The 21265-nt window shown below is 40.8% G+C and overlaps 1 protein-coding gene across 1 annotated transcript in view; it reads left to right on the top strand.

Annotated features, from left to right (window-relative positions):
• LOC124862840 (insulin-like growth factor 2 mRNA-binding protein 1) overlaps positions 1 to 20895 on the top strand; it is a 60174-nt gene extending 39279 nt beyond the window's left edge. Inside the window, exons 5-15 of the mRNA XM_047357004.1 lie at positions 298 to 361; positions 2311 to 2604; positions 2862 to 2996; positions 3113 to 3235; positions 8967 to 9102; positions 9638 to 9760; positions 11600 to 11716; positions 11946 to 12020; positions 12131 to 12262; positions 12389 to 12502; positions 13606 to 20895. Of these exons, the coding sequence (XP_047212960.1) occupies positions 298 to 361; positions 2311 to 2604; positions 2862 to 2996; positions 3113 to 3235; positions 8967 to 9102; positions 9638 to 9760; positions 11600 to 11716; positions 11946 to 12020; positions 12131 to 12262; positions 12389 to 12502; positions 13606 to 13761 (1469 nt within the window). The 3' untranslated portion in view covers positions 13762 to 20895. The remainder of the gene's footprint in view (positions 1 to 297; positions 362 to 2310; positions 2605 to 2861; positions 2997 to 3112; positions 3236 to 8966; positions 9103 to 9637; positions 9761 to 11599; positions 11717 to 11945; positions 12021 to 12130; positions 12263 to 12388; positions 12503 to 13605) is intronic.
• Positions 20896 to 21265: the final 370 nt, after the last annotated feature.

Raw genomic sequence — 21265 nt, forward strand, 5'->3', positions numbered from 1 at the left:
GTTTTTTGTGTTCCACTTAATCTGAGCTAAACAGACCATCAGGTCAGATCTGTGAATTTCCCAGCACCACAAAGTGTAGCTGAAAAAAGCAACGTGACAACCAGCACCAGTGTACCCTTCTAACTGTATACGATTGAATCAGGGGTGGTTGACAAATACATTCTTTACAGTCATAATTAACATTGTGATTTGATGCCTAAAGCTTTGAGTGCGGGTGAACCCAGTTTACTTCTAATAACTCTGCATTATGCAGCTTTCTAACTCAGCTCTGTGCCTTTTTTGTTTGCTTTGTCTCAGTCAATACAGACAGTGAGACTGCAGTGGTTAACGTTACATATGCGTCACGGGAGCATGCAAGACAGTAAGTTACTCTGGTTGTTTCTTTCTGCCATCACTTTAAATGAAGTACATGTCAACGTTTTTAATAACATTACAAAATCTGTTTAACTTGCCATAGTCAGGTAATTATAAGTACTTATATCACCACTTGACCTGTCTGTCAATGGATAAAAAGGCCTGAATAAAACAGTTTTTTTAAGGTTTCCATACAGTTCTCTTTTGTGTTGTGTGTCTGCCATCTAGTGGCCATTACTATGAAACGTTTAACTTTTTTGGGGGGGGTTGAGTTTAAGTGATAAACTTACACAGGCAAATTATTATTAAAATGTTAAATTCCTGCCAAGTAGAGGTTTAAATTTGCTTTATCTCGAGTTAAATGCCTCTATTCAGTCTCATAATAAGATTAGAGAATGGACTGAGCAACTCTGTACTGCTGTGCAGCTGAGTCTGTTAGAGTTGTCAAGTTGTAAGCCATGCCTGCAACAATATTTAAAATGTTAAAGGCAAGGACTTTTTCAGAATTTACTTACAGCTAAGGGACAATGGGTTGTGGGTGCAGCTGTTTTGAACCAGAATTACAGTTAACTAGTCCTGAGGAAAAAATGAAGGAAACATATTCTAAAAGCATTCCATCCCTAGACATTCTTTGTAAGTTAGCCATACTGTATGAGGAGTACTATTACAGAATGGTGTGGTCTCTGTATAACAGGTCAGGGCTGTACCCAGTGCAGTTTGCGGGGAACAGAGGGGTTAGAATGGGATGTTGTAGTAGTCTAATAGAGACTAATACTGCAGGAAAGATTGACGGGCAGGTCCCTTTGCTTCCACAGCAACAGAATTATGGAAAAGTATAGAATTTGGTTACCAAAATGAAAGTTCATATACAGTAACATTTGAGGATTGAGCTTAAAAGCTGGTTCTAAAAAAACCATTTAGACAAAATCCACCAATTCTGCCAAGAAGAGTGGTTAAATATTTAATAGAATTCTACCAGGAGCTGCAACAAATATGTGGTCATAATCCAACTCGCTAAAGAACGTATAACCAAATTCTATTCATATTTGAACCTGTATGTATAATTTTTATGTTGTTTGGATTATAGAAAGTTTTTAATTTATTATACAGATTGTATATTGTATCATCATTTGATGCTGGAAAAATAATGGGTAAATAAAATCATTAAACGCCCAAACTTAATGACATTTATGCCCATGATAACAGGACTTAAACTTTGACCCCAACTGTATACAAACACAGATATTTCTGAGAATCCAAACAACAGAGCTGGGAAGGGTGCTCAGAGCATCATCAGTCAGCCCTCCTACAGCTAAAAACCTAAAACAATGTAACTAATGAGGCAGCTTATTACCCAGGGTCACCTGAGCCAGCTCTGACTTCAGCCTCTGCAACACAGGAGTTTAAATCTCAGAGTGGAGAGTTTCTGTTTCTCCAACCTAAACTTCAGATCAGAGGAGCCTGAGTGGTTCAAAATTCCTCCACAGTGCCGAAAAGACTCATTGCCAGTTATTCGCAACTGCTTGATTGCTAAAGATGGACCAGCCTGTTATTAGATTTAATATTTGAGTTAGTTTGATCTGAAACAGTGACGTATGACAAACATACAAAAAAAAAAAGAAATCAATAAGGGGCAATCACTCTTTCTCACCACTATGGTATGCTTGTTTGGGATGTGATGGACTGTAGTCCTTAGGAACTTTGTATGTAGGAGAAGAAGTTTTGTTTTCTTGATTCTGCTGGGATTTTAACAAAGATTATTGTTTCTGCTATCACTTTTTATTTTATCACTGTAACATGTAGTTATTGTTGTGAATTTGTATGAAGTCTGGCAAACGATTTCATAAAGGCAAACTCTGTAAAAATGTAAGATAAACTGCTGCTTTTTAAATGGATCTACAGTAAAGGAAAAGTATCACATGTATGACCCTGTGTTGATATGTTGTGTACCATCAGAGCCATTCAAAAACTGAATGGATATCAGTTGGAGAACAACGCCCTGCGTGTTTCCTATATCCCTGATGAGACCTCTGACATGGATGGGACCCAACGGGGAACTGAAAACGGTCGTCGTCCTGGCTACGGGCCCCGCGGCGGACTCCGTGGGGGGTCTCCGAGCTCTGGAATGCCCCCTAAACCTCCACATGCTGACATCCCTGTCAGACTGCTGGTACCTACACAGTACGTCGGAGCCATTATTGGCAAAGAGGGGGCCACCATTCGCAACATCACCAAGCAGACACAGAGCAAGTGGGTGATTATGTTGTAGTGTTTGACTTTATGTGTAGGAATACATATAATGTGCTTGAATGTGACCCATAATAATCTGTAAATTGAAATGCAAAAAGAGGATTTTACAGTATGTAGTTATTTATGTAATACCACATTGAATTGTCAGAAAAAGATTTCCTTGATTTTTAAAAGTTTTTCTGTAACTGGAATGAAAGTTGACAGCGAGATAAAGTATTAAGGAACCTGTAGACTAAAGATAATCTGTTGCCCTGCAGGATTGATGTTCACCGCAAGGAGAATGCCGGTGCTGCTGAGAAGCCCATCAGCATCCACTCCACTCCTGAAGGCTGTTCAGCTGCCTGCCGGATGATCCTGGAGATCATGCACCAGGAGGCCAAAGATACCAAGACGTAGGTTTCAATCACAGATCCAGCATGGCAGCAGCATGAATGTAATGAGCAGAACATGACACCTGACAGTAGGCTACACGAGGCCCTGTGTGATGAGCAGTGATTTTGGTTTCCAGAGCTGATGAAGTTCCTCTCAAGATTCTGGCCCATAACAACTTTGTTGGCCGCCTCATTGGGAAGGAGGGACGCAACCTGAAAAAAGTCGAGCAGGACACAGACACCAAGATAACCATCTCACCGTAAGACCCACCACCCATATATGTTAACTATAACCAATTCAACATCTGTTCATTTTTATATTTAGTTTCAGTATTTACAGTGTCTTGCAAATGTATTTACACACCATAAACATGTTCTCATTTTGTCACATTACAACCACAAACTTCAAAGTATTTTATTGGACTTTTATGTGATTGACCAAGACAAAGTAGTAGGTTTTTGTGAAGTCGAGTATATACCCAGCTGTCTGTGTAGGCCTCAGAGGTTTGTTAGAGAACAATTAGACGTAAGGTTATAAAACAGTATCTCCAGCAGTTTGCCTCCAGCTGTGTAGGGGAAACACAGCAAACATGTGGAAGAAGATGGGACTAAAAAATGTTTTGGTCTACATGCTGCATAAGGATGGATGGAGCTAAATACACTGCTCAAAAAAATAAAGTGAGCACTCAAATAACACATCCTAGATCTGAATGAATGAAATCTTCTCATTGAATACTTTGTTCTGTACAAAGTTGAATGTGCTGACAACAAAATCACACAAAAATCATCAATGGAAATCAAATTTATTAACCAATGGAGGCCTGGATTTGGAGTCACACACAAAATTAAAGTGGAAAAACACACTAGAGGCTGATCCAACTTTGATGTAATGTCCTTAAAACAAGTCAAAATGAGGCTCAGTATTGTGTGTGGCCTCCACGTGCCTGTATGACCTCCCTTCAGGGCATGCTCCTGATAAGACAGCGGATGGTCTCCTGAGGGATCTCCTCCCAGACCTGGACTAAAGCATCCGCCAACTCCTGGACAGTCTGTGGTGCAACGTGACGTTGGTGGATGGAGCGAGACATGATGTCCCAGATGTGCTCAATCGGATTCAGGTCTGGGGAACGGGCGGGCCAGTCCATACCTTCAATGTCTTCATCTTGCAGGAACTGCTGACACACTCCAGCCACATGAGGTCTAGCATTGTCCTGCATTAGGAGGAACCCAGGGCCAACCGCAGCAGCATATGGTCTCACAAGGAGTCTGAGGATCTCATCTTGGTACCTAATGGCAGTCAGGCTACCTCTGGCGAGCACATGGAGGGCCATACCGCCCTCCAAAGAAATGCCAAACCGGTCATGCTGAAGGATGTTGCAGGCAGCAGATCGCTCTCCACCGTGTCTCCAGACTGTGTCACGTCTGTCACATGTGCTCAGTGTGAACCTGCTTTCATCTGTGAAGACCACAGGGCGCCAGTGGCGAATTTGCCAATCCTGGTGTTTTCTGGTAAATGCCAAGCGTCCTGCACGGTGTTGGGCTGTGAGCAAAACCCCCATTTGTGGACGTCAGTCCCTCAAACCATCCTCATGGAGTCGGTTTTTATCCGTTTGAGCAGACACATGCACATTTGTGGCCTGCTGGAGGTCATTTTGCAGGGCTCTGGCAGTGCTCCTCCTTGCACAAAGGCGGAGGTAGCGGTCCTGCTGCTGGGTTGTTGCCCTCCTACGGCCTCCTCCACATCTCCTGGTGTACTGGCCTGTCTCCTGGTAGCGCCTCCAGGCTCTGGACACTACGCTGACAGACACAGCAAACCTTCTTGCCACAGCTCGCATTGATGTGCCATCCTGGATGAGCTGCACTACCTGAGCCACTTGTGTGGGTTGTAGAGTCCGTCTCACGCTACCACGAGTGTGAAAGCACCACCAACGTTCAAAAGAGACCAAAACATCAGCCAGAAAGCATAGGTACTGAGAAGTGGTCTGTGGTCCCCACCTGCAGAACCACTCCTTTATTGAGTGTCTTGCTAATCACCAAAGATTTCCCCCTGTTGTCTTTTCCATTTGAACAACATGTGAAATTGATTGTCAATCAGTGTTGCTTCCTAAGTAGACAGTTTGATTTCAGAGAAGTTTGATTTACTTGGAGTTATATTATGTTGTTTAAGTGTTCCCTTTATTTTTTTGAGCAGTGTACATGGTGATCCTGTATAAAACCTGCTAGAGGCTGCAAAAGACTTGATGCTGAGGTTAATCTTCCAGCAGGACAACAACCCCAAACACACAACCAGAGTTACGATGGAATGGTTTAAATCAAAGCATATTCACAAGTTAAAATAATCCAGTTAAAGTTCAGAACTAAATCAAATTGAGAATCTGTGGCAAGGCAAGACTTGAAAAACCCATTATGCTTATGCCGAAAGCTGGTAGAGACACAGCAGAAAGACCAGTGGCTGTAATTGCAGTGAAATGTGCTTCTACAAAGTATTGACTCAAAAGGGCTTGATAGAAACACATGCTAATGGACCAGAAACATGCCTCAGCCCTGTGGTTGAGGACGTCGTTCAGTGGGGTGATATACAGGTCCTTCTCAAAATATTAGCATATTGTGATAAAGTTCATTATTTTCCATAATGTCATAATGAAAATTTAACATTCATATATTTTAGATTCATTGCACACTAACTGAAATATTTCAGGTCTTTTATTGTCTTAATACGGATGATTTTGGCATACAGCTCATGAAAACCCAAAATTCCTATCTCACAAAATTAGCATATCATTAAAAGGGTCTCTAAACGAGCTATGAACCTAATCATCTGAATCAACGAGTTAACTCTAAACACCTGCAAAAGATTCCTGAGGCCTTTAAAACTCCCAGCCTGGTTCATCACTCAAAACCCCAATCATGGGTAAGACTGCTGACCTGACTGCTGTCCAGAAGGCCACTATTGACACCCTCAAGCAAGAGGGAAAGACACAGAAAGACATTTCTGAACAAATAGGCTGTTCCCAGAGTGCTGTATCAAGGCACCTCAGTGGGAAGTCTGTGGGAAGGAAAAAGTGTGGCAGAAAACGCTGCACAATGAGAAGAGGTGACCGGACCCTGAGGAAGATTGTGGAGAAGGGCCGATTCCAGACCTTGGGGGACCTGCGGAAGCAGTGGACTGAGTCTGGAGTAGAAACATCCAGAGCCACCGTGTACAGGCGTGTGCAGGAAATGGGCTACAGGTGCAGCATTTCCCAGACCTGGGCTACAGAGAAGCAGCACTGGACTGTTGCTCAGTGGTCCAAAGTACTTTTTTCGGATGAAAGCAAATTCTGCATGTCATTCAGAAATTAAGGTGCCAGAGTCTGGAGGAAGACTGGGGAGAAGGAAATGCCAAAATGCCTGAAGTCCAGTGTCAAGTACCCACAGTCAGTGATGGTCTGGGGTGCCGTGTCAGCTGCTGGTGTTGGTCCACTGTGTTTTATCAAGGGCAGGGTCAATGCAGCTAGCTATCAGGAGATTTTGGAGCTCTTCATGCTTCCATCTGCTGAAAAGCTTTATGGAGATGAAGATTTCATTTTTCAGCACGACCTGGCACCTGCTCACAGTGCCAAAACCACTGGTAAATGGTTTACTGACCATGGTATCACTGTGCTCAATTGGCCTGCCAACTCTCTTGACCTGAACCCCATAGAGAATCTGTGGGATATTGTGAAGAGACTCAAGACCCAACACTCTGGATGAGCTAAAGGCCGCTATCGAAGCATCCTGGGCCTCCATAAGACCTCAGCAGTGCCACAGGCTGATTGCCTCCATGCCACGCCACATTGAAGCAGTCATTTCTGCCAAAGGATTCCTGACCAAGTATTGAGTGCATAACTGTACATGATTATTTGAAGGTTGACGTTTTTTGTATTAAAAACACTTTTCTTTTATTGGTCGGATGAAATATGCTAATTTTGTGAGATAGGAATGTTGGGTTTTCATGAGCTGTATGCCAAAATCATCCGTATTAAGATAATGAAAGACCTGAAATATTTCAGTTAGTGTGCAATGAATCTAAAATATATGAATGTTAAATTTTAATCATTACATTATGGAAAATAATGAACTTTATCACAATATGCTAATATTTTGAGAAGGACCTGTATCCGTTTTGCAGATGAATATTCCAAAGACCAAGGCCATGCTTATTGATTTCAACATCTTCAGGTGCAGGAAATCACATCTTTAAAGGGTCAGATGTTTTGATACACATGAAAATCTTGATATAGTTATTGTGAAGCTGTTTATGTAAAAGGGAACAAGCACCTTTTACATCAATATTACTATCTGACCCTGTTTTATCTGCCTTTTTTTTTAATCGGTTTTAGCTTTCTGCTTAGTGTCCTGGTTCAGCAATTTTTCTGTCAAAAAAAGAACTGCTTGAACCAAATTGTGAAGCAGTCCAGTAAGCTGACAAGTGAAATTCAACTAAATTGAGAGTCCTTGTACTCAAGGCACAGGTTTTTAGTGCCAAAATGTTAAAGCTAAGCGCTATAGAACCAGCTCTTTCCTGTTGCCATTAGTCTATTAACTTCAACGTAGCACAGTCTTAACATTGTTTACTCCTTTCTTTTTTTTATCTTGTCTTATCTCATTTTATCTATCCTAATGTCTGTTATTCTAATATTGTTCTTAAGGCAGAGATGTATTTATTTATCATTATTACTTAAAGGTCACTTTTAATTATGTTGTTTATACTGCATGTCTGTTTTATGTCCTGTTTTTTTGGAAAGAAAGCTGACTTGCCTCACTGTAATCAAATGTACCTACTACAGGTCTAAATAAATGTGAATGATTTGATTGCTACAGCTTTTCTGATATTTATTTGTAAAAAAATTTTAACCATATATAATTTTCCTTTAAAAAAAAAAAAAAAAAAAAAAAAAAAGCACATGTTTGTGGTTGTAACTGGACACAGTCTGACAAGTTCTAGGGGTATGAATACCTCTCCAAGGCACTGAAAATCAATAGTTATTTGTGTGTAATGTAAATATTATGAAATGTTCCAATATCTGTATATAGCAACATAGTCTTGTGGTCGGCAATGGTTGTCAGTATAAGAAAGCTGTGAAATAGTTTTTGTGTTGTGGGTGTGGCGTAGCGTGGCGGGCGTAGCATAGTGGTAGAGCGTGCACCCCACATACAGAGGTTCATCCTCCATGCAGCCATCCAGAGTTTAATTTCTGACCTTGGGGCCTTTGCTGCATGTCTTTCTGGCCACTTGCTGTCTGATTAGTTTGAAGAAAGCCCATAAGTCTGATTTGTCATTTAATTTAACTGACAAATTAAATACAGTACAACAGCTCTCCATACATTTGTTTTAACTAAGATTTTGCATTTTCCTGGCATGTTGGTTAAAAAGTTTATTGTTGAGCTTTGATTTTCTTGCTCTGCATAAATAGGAACATTTAGAAGTATTGAAGTCCAGCACACTGCAGCTCCGTCATGACCTTATCTTCAGGCTTATCAGATGTTGAGATGATAACTGAACTTTTCTAAGCTCATAAAAATATTTAGACCTTTCCATAACGCAATATTGGTGCATTTTCATGAGGATTTGTTTCAATAATATCAATGCTTACTGGGTTAGGGTTGGCCTATGTTAAATGGCACTTGCATAGTGCTTTATCAAGTCCCTAGAGACCCCAAAGCGCTTTACACTACAATCAGTCATTCATACACACATTCACACACTGACAGTGGTGGCGCCACCGTGCCCTCTGACCACCATCAGCTGGCAAGTTGGTTGAAGTGTCTTGCCCAAGGACACAACGACTGAGATGGACAGAGCGGGGTTTTGTACCGGCAACCCACCAATTACAGGACAAACTCCTACCACCTGAGCCACAGCCTGTTAGTTCTTAATTATGTCAGCTAGTCTAGCAGGAAGCTGAAGTGGTTTCCAAACGAACACACAGTATGTATGAGTAACCATGCTTGGTGTGATGATGTGTGCAGTCTCCAGGACCTGACCCTGTATAATCCAGAGAGAACTATCACAGTCAAAGGCTCCATTGAAGCTTGCTGTAAGGCTGAGGTCGAGATTATGAAGAAGGTCAGAGAGGCCTATGAGAATGACATTGCAGCGATGAATGTAAGTGCACACACATGCTCATCAATGCTATTATCTCCAGTAACATTGTCCTTAATAATAGTTCACATAGAATGTGTCTGTTCTGCCTTTTCAAACAATTATTGTGTAAACATGCTGCAGCACAGATGCAGTGAGATGGTCTGAAAAGCCCTAAATATTCAACTAATTTAAACTGTCTGTCTGTAAAAAGTGAAATGGTCAAAGCAGAAGAATTACTTTGAAGAACTATGATGCATCTGCCATCTGAACATTGAAACACTGTTAAAAAAGGAGATAAGAAGCAGAACCAGAAATGAAAGGGATAAAAAAACATTTATGATATGGATTTAATTCAAAACAGTGTGAAATGTGAATTTTTATTATGTGGACTTGCCTATGTTACAGTACCTGCAGTGCAATTGTCTGCAAAGGATATTTTATAAAGATCAATGAACGTCTACAACACTTGGTTTGGAGACGAATAGTGTATATAATGGGTTGTTAGGGCAACCAAATAAAATGTACCTTGTAAATCTCCCTGTGATATCCTCTACAGCAACAAACTCACCTTATCCCTGGACTCAATCTGGGTGCTCTTGGTCTCTTTCCTCCTTCATCCAACATGCCCCCCCCACCACCTGGAAACGCAGCTGGAGGGACCCCCTATGGCTCCTTTGGGGTAAGAGCAGCCTCACTGGGAGATACTAAACTGGTACAACACTGGCGTATGAGTGCAAACACTGTAAAATGTTATGCCAATCTCAAGACACGCAGACAGTACTAACAGTGCAACAGACCTATGAAGCACATACATAGGGTCAGGAAAAATCAGCCATGTTTGCAAACAACTGAATATATGACCATATACAGGTCCTTCTCAAAATATTAGCATATTGTGATAAAGTTCATTATTTTCCATAATGTCATGATGAAAATTTAACATTCATATATTTTAGATTCATTGCACACTAACTGAAATATTTCAGGTCTTTTATTGTCTTAATACGGATGATTTTGGCATACAGCTCATGAAAACTCAAAATTCCTATCTCACAAAATTAGCAGATCATTAAAAGGGTCTCTAAACGAGCTATGAACCTAATCATCTGAATCAACGAGTTAACTCTAAACACCTGCAAAAGATTCCTGAGGCCTTTAAAACTCCCAGCCTGGTTCATCACTCAAAACCCCAATCATGGGTAAGACTGCCGACCTGACTGCTGTCCAGAAGGCCACTATTGACACCCTCAAGCAAGAGGGTAAGACACAGAAAGACATTTCTGAACGAATAGGCTGTTCCCAGAGTGCTGTATCAAGGCACCTCAGTGGGAAGTCTGTGGGAAGGAAAAAGTGTGGCAGAAAACGCTGCACAACGAGAAGAGGTGACCGGACCCTGAGGAAGATTGTGGAGAAGGGCCGATTCCAGACCTTGGGGGACCTGCGGAAGCAGTGGACTGAGTCTGGAGTAGAAACATCCAGAGCCACGGTGCACAGGCGTGTGCAGGAAATGGGCTACAGGTGCCGCATTCCCCAGGTCAAGCCACTTTTGAACCAGAAACAGCGGCAGAAGCGCCTGACCTGGGCTACAGAGAAGCAGCACTGGACTGTTGCTCAGTGGTCCAAAGTACTTTTTTTGGATGAAAGCAAATTCTGCATGTCATTCGGAAATCAAGGTGCCAGAGTCTGGAGGAAGACTGGGGAGAAGGAAATGCCAGAAGTCCAGTGTCAAGTACCCACAGTCAGTGATGGTCTGGGGTGCCGTGTCAGCTGCTGGTGTTGGTCCACTGTGTTTTATCAAGGGCAGGGTCAATGCAGCTAGCTATCGGGAGATTGTGGAGCACTTCATGCTTCCATCTGCTGAAAAGCTTTATGGAGATGAAGATTTCATTTTTCAGCACGACCTGGCACCTGCTCACAGTGCCAAAACCACTGGTAAATGGTTTACTGACCATGGTATCAGTGTGCTCAATTGGCCTGCCAACTCTCCTGACCTGAACCCCACAGAGAATCTGTGGGATATTGTGAAGAGAACGTTGAGAGACTCAAGACCCAACACTCTGGATGAGCTAAAGGCCGCTATCGAAGCATCCTGGGCCTCCATAAGACCTCAGCAGTGCCACAGGCTGATTGCCTCCATGCCACGCCGCATTGAAGCAGTCATTTCTGCCAAAGGATTCCTGACCAAGTATTGAGTGCATAACTGTACATGATTATTTGAAGGTTGACGTTTTTTGTATTAAAAACACTTTTCTTTTATTGGTCGGATGAAATATGCTAATTTTGTGAGATAGGAATTTTGGGTTTTCATGAGCTGTATGCCAAAATCATCCGTATTAAGACAATAAAAGACCTGAAATATTTCAGTTAGTGTGCAATGAATCTAAAATATGTGAATGTTAAATTTTCATCATGACATTATGGGAAATAATGAACTTTATCACAATATGCTAATATTTTGAGAAGGACCTGTATAACAATAACTGTTCAATGTAATGAAATAATGTTCGTGTGTGCTCAGGCCCCAGAGCAGGAGACTGTTCATGTTTACATCCCAGCACAAGCGGTGGGGGCTATTATTGGCAAGAAAGGACAGCACATCAAACAGTTGAGCCGCTTTGCCGGAGCCTCAATTAAGGTTTGTAAAACATGGAGGTGCTTATGTATCAGGGTTAAACAACATCGATCTGTTCCGCAAATAAAAACTTTTCCCAAAATTAAAATCGTTATATATTTTAGGTTTTAAGATAAAATTGTCACATCTAGTTTTCAGCCAACAGAACAAGGATTTTCTGGTCCTTTGTTTATTTAAACTACTGCGGCAAACACCTTGATAGCCAGTAATATGTTCCTTTGTTGTTCTCTAGATCGCACCAGCTGAAACTCCAGACTCTAAAATGAGGATGGTGATTGTGACGGGACCACCAGAAGCTCAGTTCAAGGTGAACATTGACTGCTGATTAACTACATAGGGTTGTGCAGAACTTCAAGCTGCTGGAATTGTCTGCAGCTGTCTGCACTATTGATCTTCTTTTCCTTCTCTTACCTATAGGCTCAGGGCAGAATCTATGGCAAGCTGAAAGAAGAGAATTTTTTTGGACCAAAAGAGGAAGTCAAACTGGAGACCCACATTAAAATGGCTGCTGCTGCTGCAGGAAGGGTCATCGGCAAGGGAGGAAAGACGGTAAGCAATAGAAATTACGTTTCATGCTAATCTGAGTTGTTGCTCTGCCATCAAACAAATTAACATTTAAACAGACATGGTAAAACTGTTGCTTATTCCTAAAGTAACTTAGAGTTGTGTGTCCAGGTGAATGAGCTGCAGAACCTGACAGCAGCTGAGGTGGTGGTCCCAAGAGAGCAGACACCTGATGAAAACGATCAAGTCATCGTCAAGATTAATGGACATTTCTACGCCAGCCAGGTACATTTTTGATGCTTTTGTTAAGATTAGAGTTGGACACACTGTTTGTGGCTGTAGGGTAGCTAACATGTTGGGCAACGGATCACGTTTTATGTTAACTTTTCACACTTGGTCATGTTACAATGACAAGCTTTCTTGTATCTTAATGGTCTTTTATATAATTGACTAAAACAAAGCCGTCCATAACTGTGAAGTGAAAGGAAAATTATACATGAAATATGTTTTCTAAATATAAATCTGAAAAGAATGGTGTCAGTTTGTGTTTAGCTCCTTTTAACTTAGTATCCTGTAAACAGAGTCCACCTGTGTGAGTATAAATGCTGCTATTTTGAGTTTTGTCAGAGAAGATTGGTGAAAAAACATCAATAAGACCAAGGAAGGGGCTCTGCTCATGGCATAGCTGTAGAGTGCTATGAGTGAATCATATACAGAAGCTTCAGTCCTCGGTGCAGCTGTCCTGGGTTCAAGTCCTGACCCTGGAGACCTGTGCTGCATGGCTTCCCCCTCTTCCCACCCCACTTCCTTTCTGTTTTCTTTGGAAGAAACAAAAAAAAAGGCCACCGGTGCTGCAAAAAGAAATCTTAAAAAAAAAAAATAAGACCAACTGGAGACAGTTTCAGAAGAAAGTTCCCCCCCTACTCCAACAGAAAATAGAAATGCCAGACCAGGTGTATTATGTCTTCATACCCCTTAGATTTGTCACTGACCTGTCTGTTGTGTTGCTTGGTGTGTTTACTGATGCTCTCAGATTACCCTCTGAGGCCTTCACAGAACTCTGCATTTATACTGAAATTGAATTACACAAAGGTGAACTCTGATTACTCCTTAGTTGACTTCTTGAAGGCAAGTGGTTGCACACTTTTCAGATGTTTATTTGCAAAACATTTTGAAAACCATGTATCCTATCCCTTCTACCACTTTTTGTTGGTTTATTAAAGGAAATTCCAATGAAATCTGTCGAAGTTTGTGGTTTTCACATGACAAATGGAAAAAAACTAAATAAATTTTCCCAGGACCTCACTAAGGATTATTGTCTGTCACAAACAATTCTTTATGGATTCCCCTCAGTTTTTTTTGTTTGTTGTTCTCCCTTTCTCTTCCAGCTGGCTCAAAGGAAGATTCGAGATATCCTGACGCAGGTCAAAATGTCCCAAAAAGGTGGGGTGGGTAGGAGCTCTAGCCCTCACCCTCAAGGTTTCACCGAGATGGGCAGCCCTACACAGGGTCTGACTCAGGATCACCAGCCGCGCAGGAAGTGAGGGTCATCTCACATGCTGTGTGGATCCCACCCACATGACAGAAGTGTGCAGACGGACAGACGAACAGATACAGAAGAGTAATACATGGACCCAGCAATAGACAGGGAGAGATATTAGAAAGGGTGGAAGTATGCCTGACAGCCACTGAGAAAGATCTGCAGAGAGAAAATCAAAAAATTAATTCAATCAGAACATGAAATGAATAAAAAGCGGATTTAGATAAAAATGAACTTGAAAACAAAGACCCAGTGCCAGGCCAGACAAGAGACTGAGTGTGGATGAGAGGATGAAGAAACGGGGGGATGTAGAGGATGAGTGAAGGCATCTTTCTGGTGTGCCATCATATGGCTGCAGAAAGCTCCATGCTTGCTGCAGCTTCTCGCACACACTTTGGGCAGGTTTCAGTGGCAGATGAACGTTATTCTCCATGTAATGATGGAGCGTTGGTGTGGTTTCTGAAACCTGTCTGAGGTCATGCAGGAAAGAAAGTCTTAGCTACACTTATCTGTGTGCAGACACACTGGAAGCAGCCGGTCAGTCATGCTTTGTTCCTGCTCTACAGACCTCTCCTATCATCTGCAGCCAGTCTTATATTTTAAGGGCGTTTTTTTTTAAATAGAGATATATGTATAGAAATGTTTTATTCAGAGCTATTATTGATAAGAATGCAGTGAGGCAGAGCTGAAAGAGGGAGTTGGGAAGCTGCTGCAGAGGCACAGGGGGTGAGTTCTGGGGTCACCCATCCTGTACCTCCAAGCCGGTGGGGTTTTTATGGAGGGGGCCGTAGATGCTAACACTGCTCTTTATACAGCTCTCTGAAAAGCAGCGGGAGCTGAAAAAAAAATGAAGAAAATATGAGGTTGTAAATATAAATCTTCATGTTATTGTTACCAATGCTGTGTCTGAACACATTTTTTAATAAAAAAAAGGAGGAGTTGCCATTACATTTCCCTTCCCCCTGTTTAGGATGTGTAGCATACTGTAGCCTACAGTAAGACAAGGGATGAGGGAGTACTTGGCACGCTCTTCCATGATTCGCTGGTGGAAGGACACAGCAAGAGACAGTAAGGAGGCGAAGTCGCAGCTGGTCCTGCAGTTCTAATGCAGTGACTCAGCTCACATGATGATATTAAAGAACCAAGTTTACAGCACCCAGCAGCCATGCTTGCTGGCCAGCGACCCGCACCTTCAACAACATATTTTATATATATTATATATATATGATATGTGAGTTAGCCCGGCCCCCATCTGAATGTACCTCGCACCTGTGAGTCAGGTGCGAGGTTTTGAAGCGCCTGTAAGTCCTGCAATGACAGACAGACGAGGTGTGTCTGAGACCTTCTGCTCATTGCATTCCTCCAGTGCTGGGAAGCCGAGCCCTGTCTGAAACAGGCTGGCTTTCCAGTTGGGGTTCAGGCCCATTGCTGCACTGAAGTGGTCTCCACATGTACATACTGGTTACACAGTTTGTAGAGCTCATGGGAATGTGGGACTTGCCTTGACAGCACTGGAAACAAAAAGCAGTCTTCTGAAGCGCCCCACCCTGACCTCAGTAGTTTAAATCTGACTTGAGTGAAAGCAGCTTCCTGGTTTTCTCTCCCAAATCTGCCAAAGGCCTGTGGGCAGAGCCTCCAGATCCTGCCTATGTATGATAACGAGGGGCAGGAATATGGATGGTTTCATCAAGATTAGAACAGATCAGAGAAGAAATGAAAAAGAAAAAACTACCTCAGGGTAAAATTACCTCAGTATTCCTAACTTTTTTTCGCTTGCTGGTGTTTTATATAAATAGAAAAAAGAGCTAATAGTCCTGAATATTTTTTATTTTTTTAAGAAAAAAGTTTTTTTTAAGTATAGTCTTGTTGCTTTGGTTATTTTTTCTGTTTTTTTTTGTTTTTTTTGGTGAGGGTGGATGGGTGAATGAATTCAGGATGACAAGGAGCCTGTTATCTTTTTAGGCAGAGAGAGAGATAAAATGCTGGTACAGTACAGAACACTGAGCTAGTATGCTTTTTTGGTGGAAAAACATGTAATCTGTCTACCTGAAGTGTGATTGGAGCAGCCACTGCCTGAAGTGGAAAACTGGCCAATAGGGAGCAGTGTTACCTCAAGAGGAGGGTTCTGACAGGCTCAAGGATGACCAAACACACCAATCTGAGGGTCTTTAGTTGACCACTATGGATGGATTTATTCCTCCAGTCAGCCTCCACCTCTGACCAGTTGAGTTTCTGCCTTTTCCCTTCTGTCAGTGTGCCTGCCTTGAACCCTGAAGGACCCTCCTCTGGTGCCTTATTGTAATGATATCATCTGGAACCGCTAAAAAGGAGCTATGTTTCTCCCTCAGCAGTTTAAGAACTTCATCTTACAATCAGCTGTATAATTGTGGTTCATCTAGAGCCTAACTGTACATGTGACAGATGGCTTAGAGCTGCTCACATTGCAGGCAGCTCTGATGTCTCTAAATGTGAATATTTATTACCTGTGCACTGACCATGATGCTCCCTGTTGGCTACATGGGCGTGTATGTAAAAGCAGGCATGTGCAAGTTTGTGTTCCGAATAATTTTTTTTGGTCAGGGAATGTTGTTGGGTAAAAAAAAGCAGAAAAAAGTAGGACGAGAACCTATGGTCCCTCCATGTGTGCAAACCCATCAAGGATGGAGAGAATTAAAAACCTTCTGAAAAAATGGGAGCAAAACGGCAGGAAAACGTCTGTAAAATAGCTTAAACCTGTTCAGTGATCATTATTCTTTTGTATTTTTGGAGAAAAATTCTGAAAAAAAGGAATAGAAATAGCAACAGAGAACAGAAAGATTACGCTAGTCATTGTGGGGCAGCCGATGGAGGCTGCCCCACAATGACTAGCGTAATCTTTCTGGGTTCTGACAAGCTAAGCATCAAACAGGGAAAAGCCTATTCCATCGTGTCTATGCTTCTATTTTTGCCCAGAGGCCTGAACCTCACAGCTCAGCGTGGTTGTCCTGTGTTGTTTTTACCTCTTTCAAAACCATAGAACTCTGTTCACAGCCACCAAGACACATTAGTTAGGATTTATTATTCAGCCTACAGGTTTTTTTTAATGATTGGTTAGATTAGATGTAGTTTTTATTTGAGTTTTATTTTGACAATACAGCAAGCTATTTGGACATAACATCTGGGACGTAGTGTTGCACTAATTGATTAAATATGCTGACAAGAACAAACTAACAAAAAGACTAAGAACACCGAACTCATGTTGCAAAAGAAAAAAAGGTTAAAAGCAAAGGAGAGGAGAGCTGGAATGATGGGAGGAGCGGGAGGAAGCAGGGGTGGTCGTCCTAACACCCCTCCCTCTTACTTCCACTGAACACTTTCAGTATTTTGCCTCTTTATTGTATTCTTGGAAAAATAATATTTGATTTCCTTGAGTTTACAAATAATATTTTACTTTTGGAGTGGGCAGGATGTCTGGGTCCCTTGCCCTCTCTTGCGCTGGTCTCCATTGTGTTTCTTTTGCTCACTTCTGTTAAAGACCTGTTGATTTTCCTATTTAGTCCACTTTTTAAGAAAAGAAATCAATGTTTAAAATTCCTTGATTGGAAAATCTTAAAATAGTTTTACTTCTATATACATACACACATCTATGAACAAGACAGCTACTAAGTATGATGAAGTACTAACTAACATGTAAGTCACTACAGGACAGGAACTGTGCCAAACACACGGTAGGGGCTCTGTCCAAAATGCAGAGAAGCCAAACTGAGAGTATCTGCAGATAATCTCAGAGATATTTCTGAAGGGAGTGTTATTTCTGTGAAACTGCAGTGTCTCATCTTGGAACTTAACTCATCTTCTTTGTCTTTTTTATGTACAATAGAGAAAACACCTGTTAGGATCAGCTGAAACACAGACACACATTGTGCTACCTACAGCTTCTGCTTTGTAGGTCAGGATGTTGTGAGAAGGACTGTCTTAGAATTTGCTCTCAGCAGTTTAAAACCTAGTTTGGAACATCTCTGGGCTTAATCCAGGTTGAGTAATTTATTGTTATATAAAATCAACAGTTTTAGTAGTGTGATGCCACCGTTGGAAATACGTCAATATTAATTTCACACGCCAACATTAAAGATGTAGACAATTTTGTTGTACTAAACTCTTTTCAATATTGTTTGAATCCTCATTTTAGCTTATTGTGCATGTTTTGCCCATTTCCTACTAAAGTACTTTATATTACTGCTGATCATTTCTGTAGTGTAAAACTGGGCTTAACTTTTTATACTACCCTCTAAAATATCCAGTCTACTGATTTCATGTATGAACAACAGCAGCTCCAATATTTACTCTTTTAAACCTGGAAGCATGTGCTAGTTCACTATATCTCAAACACCTAAGAATCTGGTAAATATCTTTCTAAGTATCACCAAACTGCCAGATATTTTAAAACAGTATTACAACAGAAGAGGAGAAAGAAAATCCTCCTTGTTGGCACTGTTGCATTCATTGACAGATGCAGCATAGTTATGGATCCTGTTAAGTTTAACGAAAAGGTTCTTAAAAGCTGGAATTCTTAGTGGGAAGTCAGAGATTTCTTACCATCCCCAACCTCACAAATATTATGGTTGCCTTGCATCTAAAATGTAATGTTAGCTGCACTATGTTGGATGTTAGATGATGAATTCTATTTCATTAAATCTTTAATACACAGTAAAATGCTAGCTTTTTAAGTGAACATATTGCTACAGTGCCTGTACAAACTCCAGTGAAACTATTTGCTTCTATAGCTAATGACAGTTAGCCTGGTCACTTAGCATATCACTTATCACTTAGCAGACCCAACCAGTTTCTAGGGACTGCATCATGGTTAGTTCAGTCCCAGATCTTCACATATTTGCATGTTTTGCAATGTGGATGCTCTGACACAGACAGCAATAGCTTAGATTGAATGAGAGATTTCAGTTGGTAGATGTTTTTCTGTATGCAAGCGAGTCAAAATGGCGACTCACTCTAAGCCCAGTTGTTTGCACTGCCAGCAGTGGTGCAGCCAAAACCAGGAGAATGACTAAAACTGGCCATCAGAAATAACAAAGCATGCAGGAAGCCTCCAAGGTCATGGCTTTATCCTGGCAGAGCTTACAAGCTTGTCTTTAACTGACTCTGGTTTGGGGATATTTATGTGCATAGTATTTTACAGCGCTGTAGCTGCATCAGAACTCCTGAATACCAGGCTACTCCCTGCTGTGCTTGAACATAGGAACCAGGCCCAAGGAGTTATGTAATGCAGGTTAAAACACTCCAAACACTCTTCAGAGTGATTATTTGCATCAAGTTACAAATTAAAAAATCCATCTAATAGCCATTTAACCACAACAGTGTAATGACAGCACATTGTTATAAACTTTAAATTAATGACATGGTCAGCATTAATTATGAAGTACTTAATAAATTGGCAAAATAGAAAACAAAACAACAAAAAAAGTTATCAAAAAACAAAAACAGATAAAAAAAAATCTTGTTCCCTTAAGTGTAGAACCTTGGAAAGTCAGACTTGGAAACTTCTGGTTTGTTGCAGTGAGTAAAGGCTGCACCTTAAAGAGCTAAGCTGCAGCATGAACATCTATCCTGACAGAATTCAGAGGAACTGACAAACTCCAATGTGGTATAATGTCCCAACACCAATCCCTCAGTGGAAATGGGACTCAGTTAAAAATGACAAAGACAACACAGTGGAGGGACACTGAAACCTGGAAACAGCAAAACGTGATCCTCTCAACATAACTAGCAATGCTACCTCAAAAAATAATCAACCTCGGCTGGAAGTTTGTAAGTTTTCTGTTGGTGAAAATAGACGGGAGCGAGCATTCAGACAGCTGGACACATGCAAACAGAGAAGAGGACACAGTATTTTGTTATAGCACAATTACATCTTTCACTCTGATTTTACTCAGTTTTTGACATTTTACATCTGCATCTAGAGTTAAAACTGAAATAGTAAGTTAAAAAGAGACATGCACAAAAAATCCACAATGTGCACATTTTGGTGCAGGGTAGTGTGTGACAGGGGCGACAGCTGCAAGGTTTTGGAGAACCTGATTGGACTAGTGTTGACCAATTACAGCTAAGTGCTAATTGTTCTTGTTTATATTACATAGGCCGACTGCTCAAGGCTGACTGAAATCATTAATCTAGCATATGTTGGATTTTACATGAGAACTGCTAAAATTAGCCCCAGTCCTCCTCCAGCCCTGCCCCCCTGCTCCACATGTCCCCTCTCTCTGATTTATCTCCGGAATGGTACCGGAACCCATGTAATTATTTTTGTTAATCTACCTCTTCAGGAAAAAAGTAGGTAAGTTCTGTTTGAAAAAGTGATTTAAAAATAACACCCATTGAAAAGAATGAAGATGGAAATGTTTTGAAAGAAATATAGTTATATAAATAACACGTTAGTGGCATCTCCATATACTGTAGTGAATAGTCTATTAAAGGTAAAGAAACTTATACTTCTTCCAAAGATAACTTTATTTACATTCTCCATTCTTAGTTGATTTGGAAGGAAATTTATGATGGGATATTAAACACAAAAACAGCTTATTTCTTATCTTCACCAACCCAACATATGTTAGATTTCTTTTTCCAGTTTGCATTTATTTTTTTAATTCAATGAACTTTCTTGTTTGTAACTTGAAAATATTTTTCATGTTTTGTTTCATTTTGGTTGACTCCTATTTTTCTCTCCTTTTTCTGACATCAGATTGTAACTTATGTTTGGGTGCATTTAGTATTTTCTTTCTCTGTGAAAAGTTTTAGCGCCCTGCAAGGACCTTTTACACCAACTATGATGTATTTTCATTTTTAATGATTCATTTCAAACAAGCAAAAGGACCTGTTTTCTAAGCTGACTGTTGATGCTGGTGAAAGGAGGGAGATCCTGTTTCACTATTGATTTGTGTTGGGTTCATGTACACTGATCAATATTAGATTTGACCTCTAAAAATAAATTAAAGGATTCATTTATATACTTTTTTCATAGGAACCTTTGGTATATGGACTTTCACCCTCTGCCTACCTGATTTCTTTATTTCTCATCAACACTTGTTTTAATTCCGTGTAAACAGAGCATAGATATGAATGTGTTATTAAAAGATGAGATAACAGACTTGTTTGCTTTTTGTGTGTTTGTTTGCACAGATCAAAATGACATCAGTAAATTCAAGTGTTGAAGGTTTGGTCTGGAGCACTCTTGCATTCTTCTCCACTACAGCTTGAGTTCATTCTAATGAACTTCTATTTATTAAAGCAACTTTATAAGGTCCTTTGATATACAGAAGAGATTATGATCTATACTAACCATAAAAAGATCAAAAAGTTTAAACCTACACCACTGAGCTTGGCAACTAGATACACTGATTGGTTAGTTTGCTCCATGCGTTACTTTGTTCTTGTGTGTCTTCTATCTAGCATGTTATCTAACATGTTAGTGTTTTGGTCTCTGACAGATCTATCCTAGCAACGAATTATTTGGGTCC

Source organism: Girardinichthys multiradiatus, chromosome X, assembly GCF_021462225.1.
Source record: "Girardinichthys multiradiatus isolate DD_20200921_A chromosome X, DD_fGirMul_XY1, whole genome shotgun sequence".
NCBI lineage: Eukaryota > Metazoa > Chordata > Actinopteri > Cyprinodontiformes > Goodeidae > Girardinichthys > Girardinichthys multiradiatus.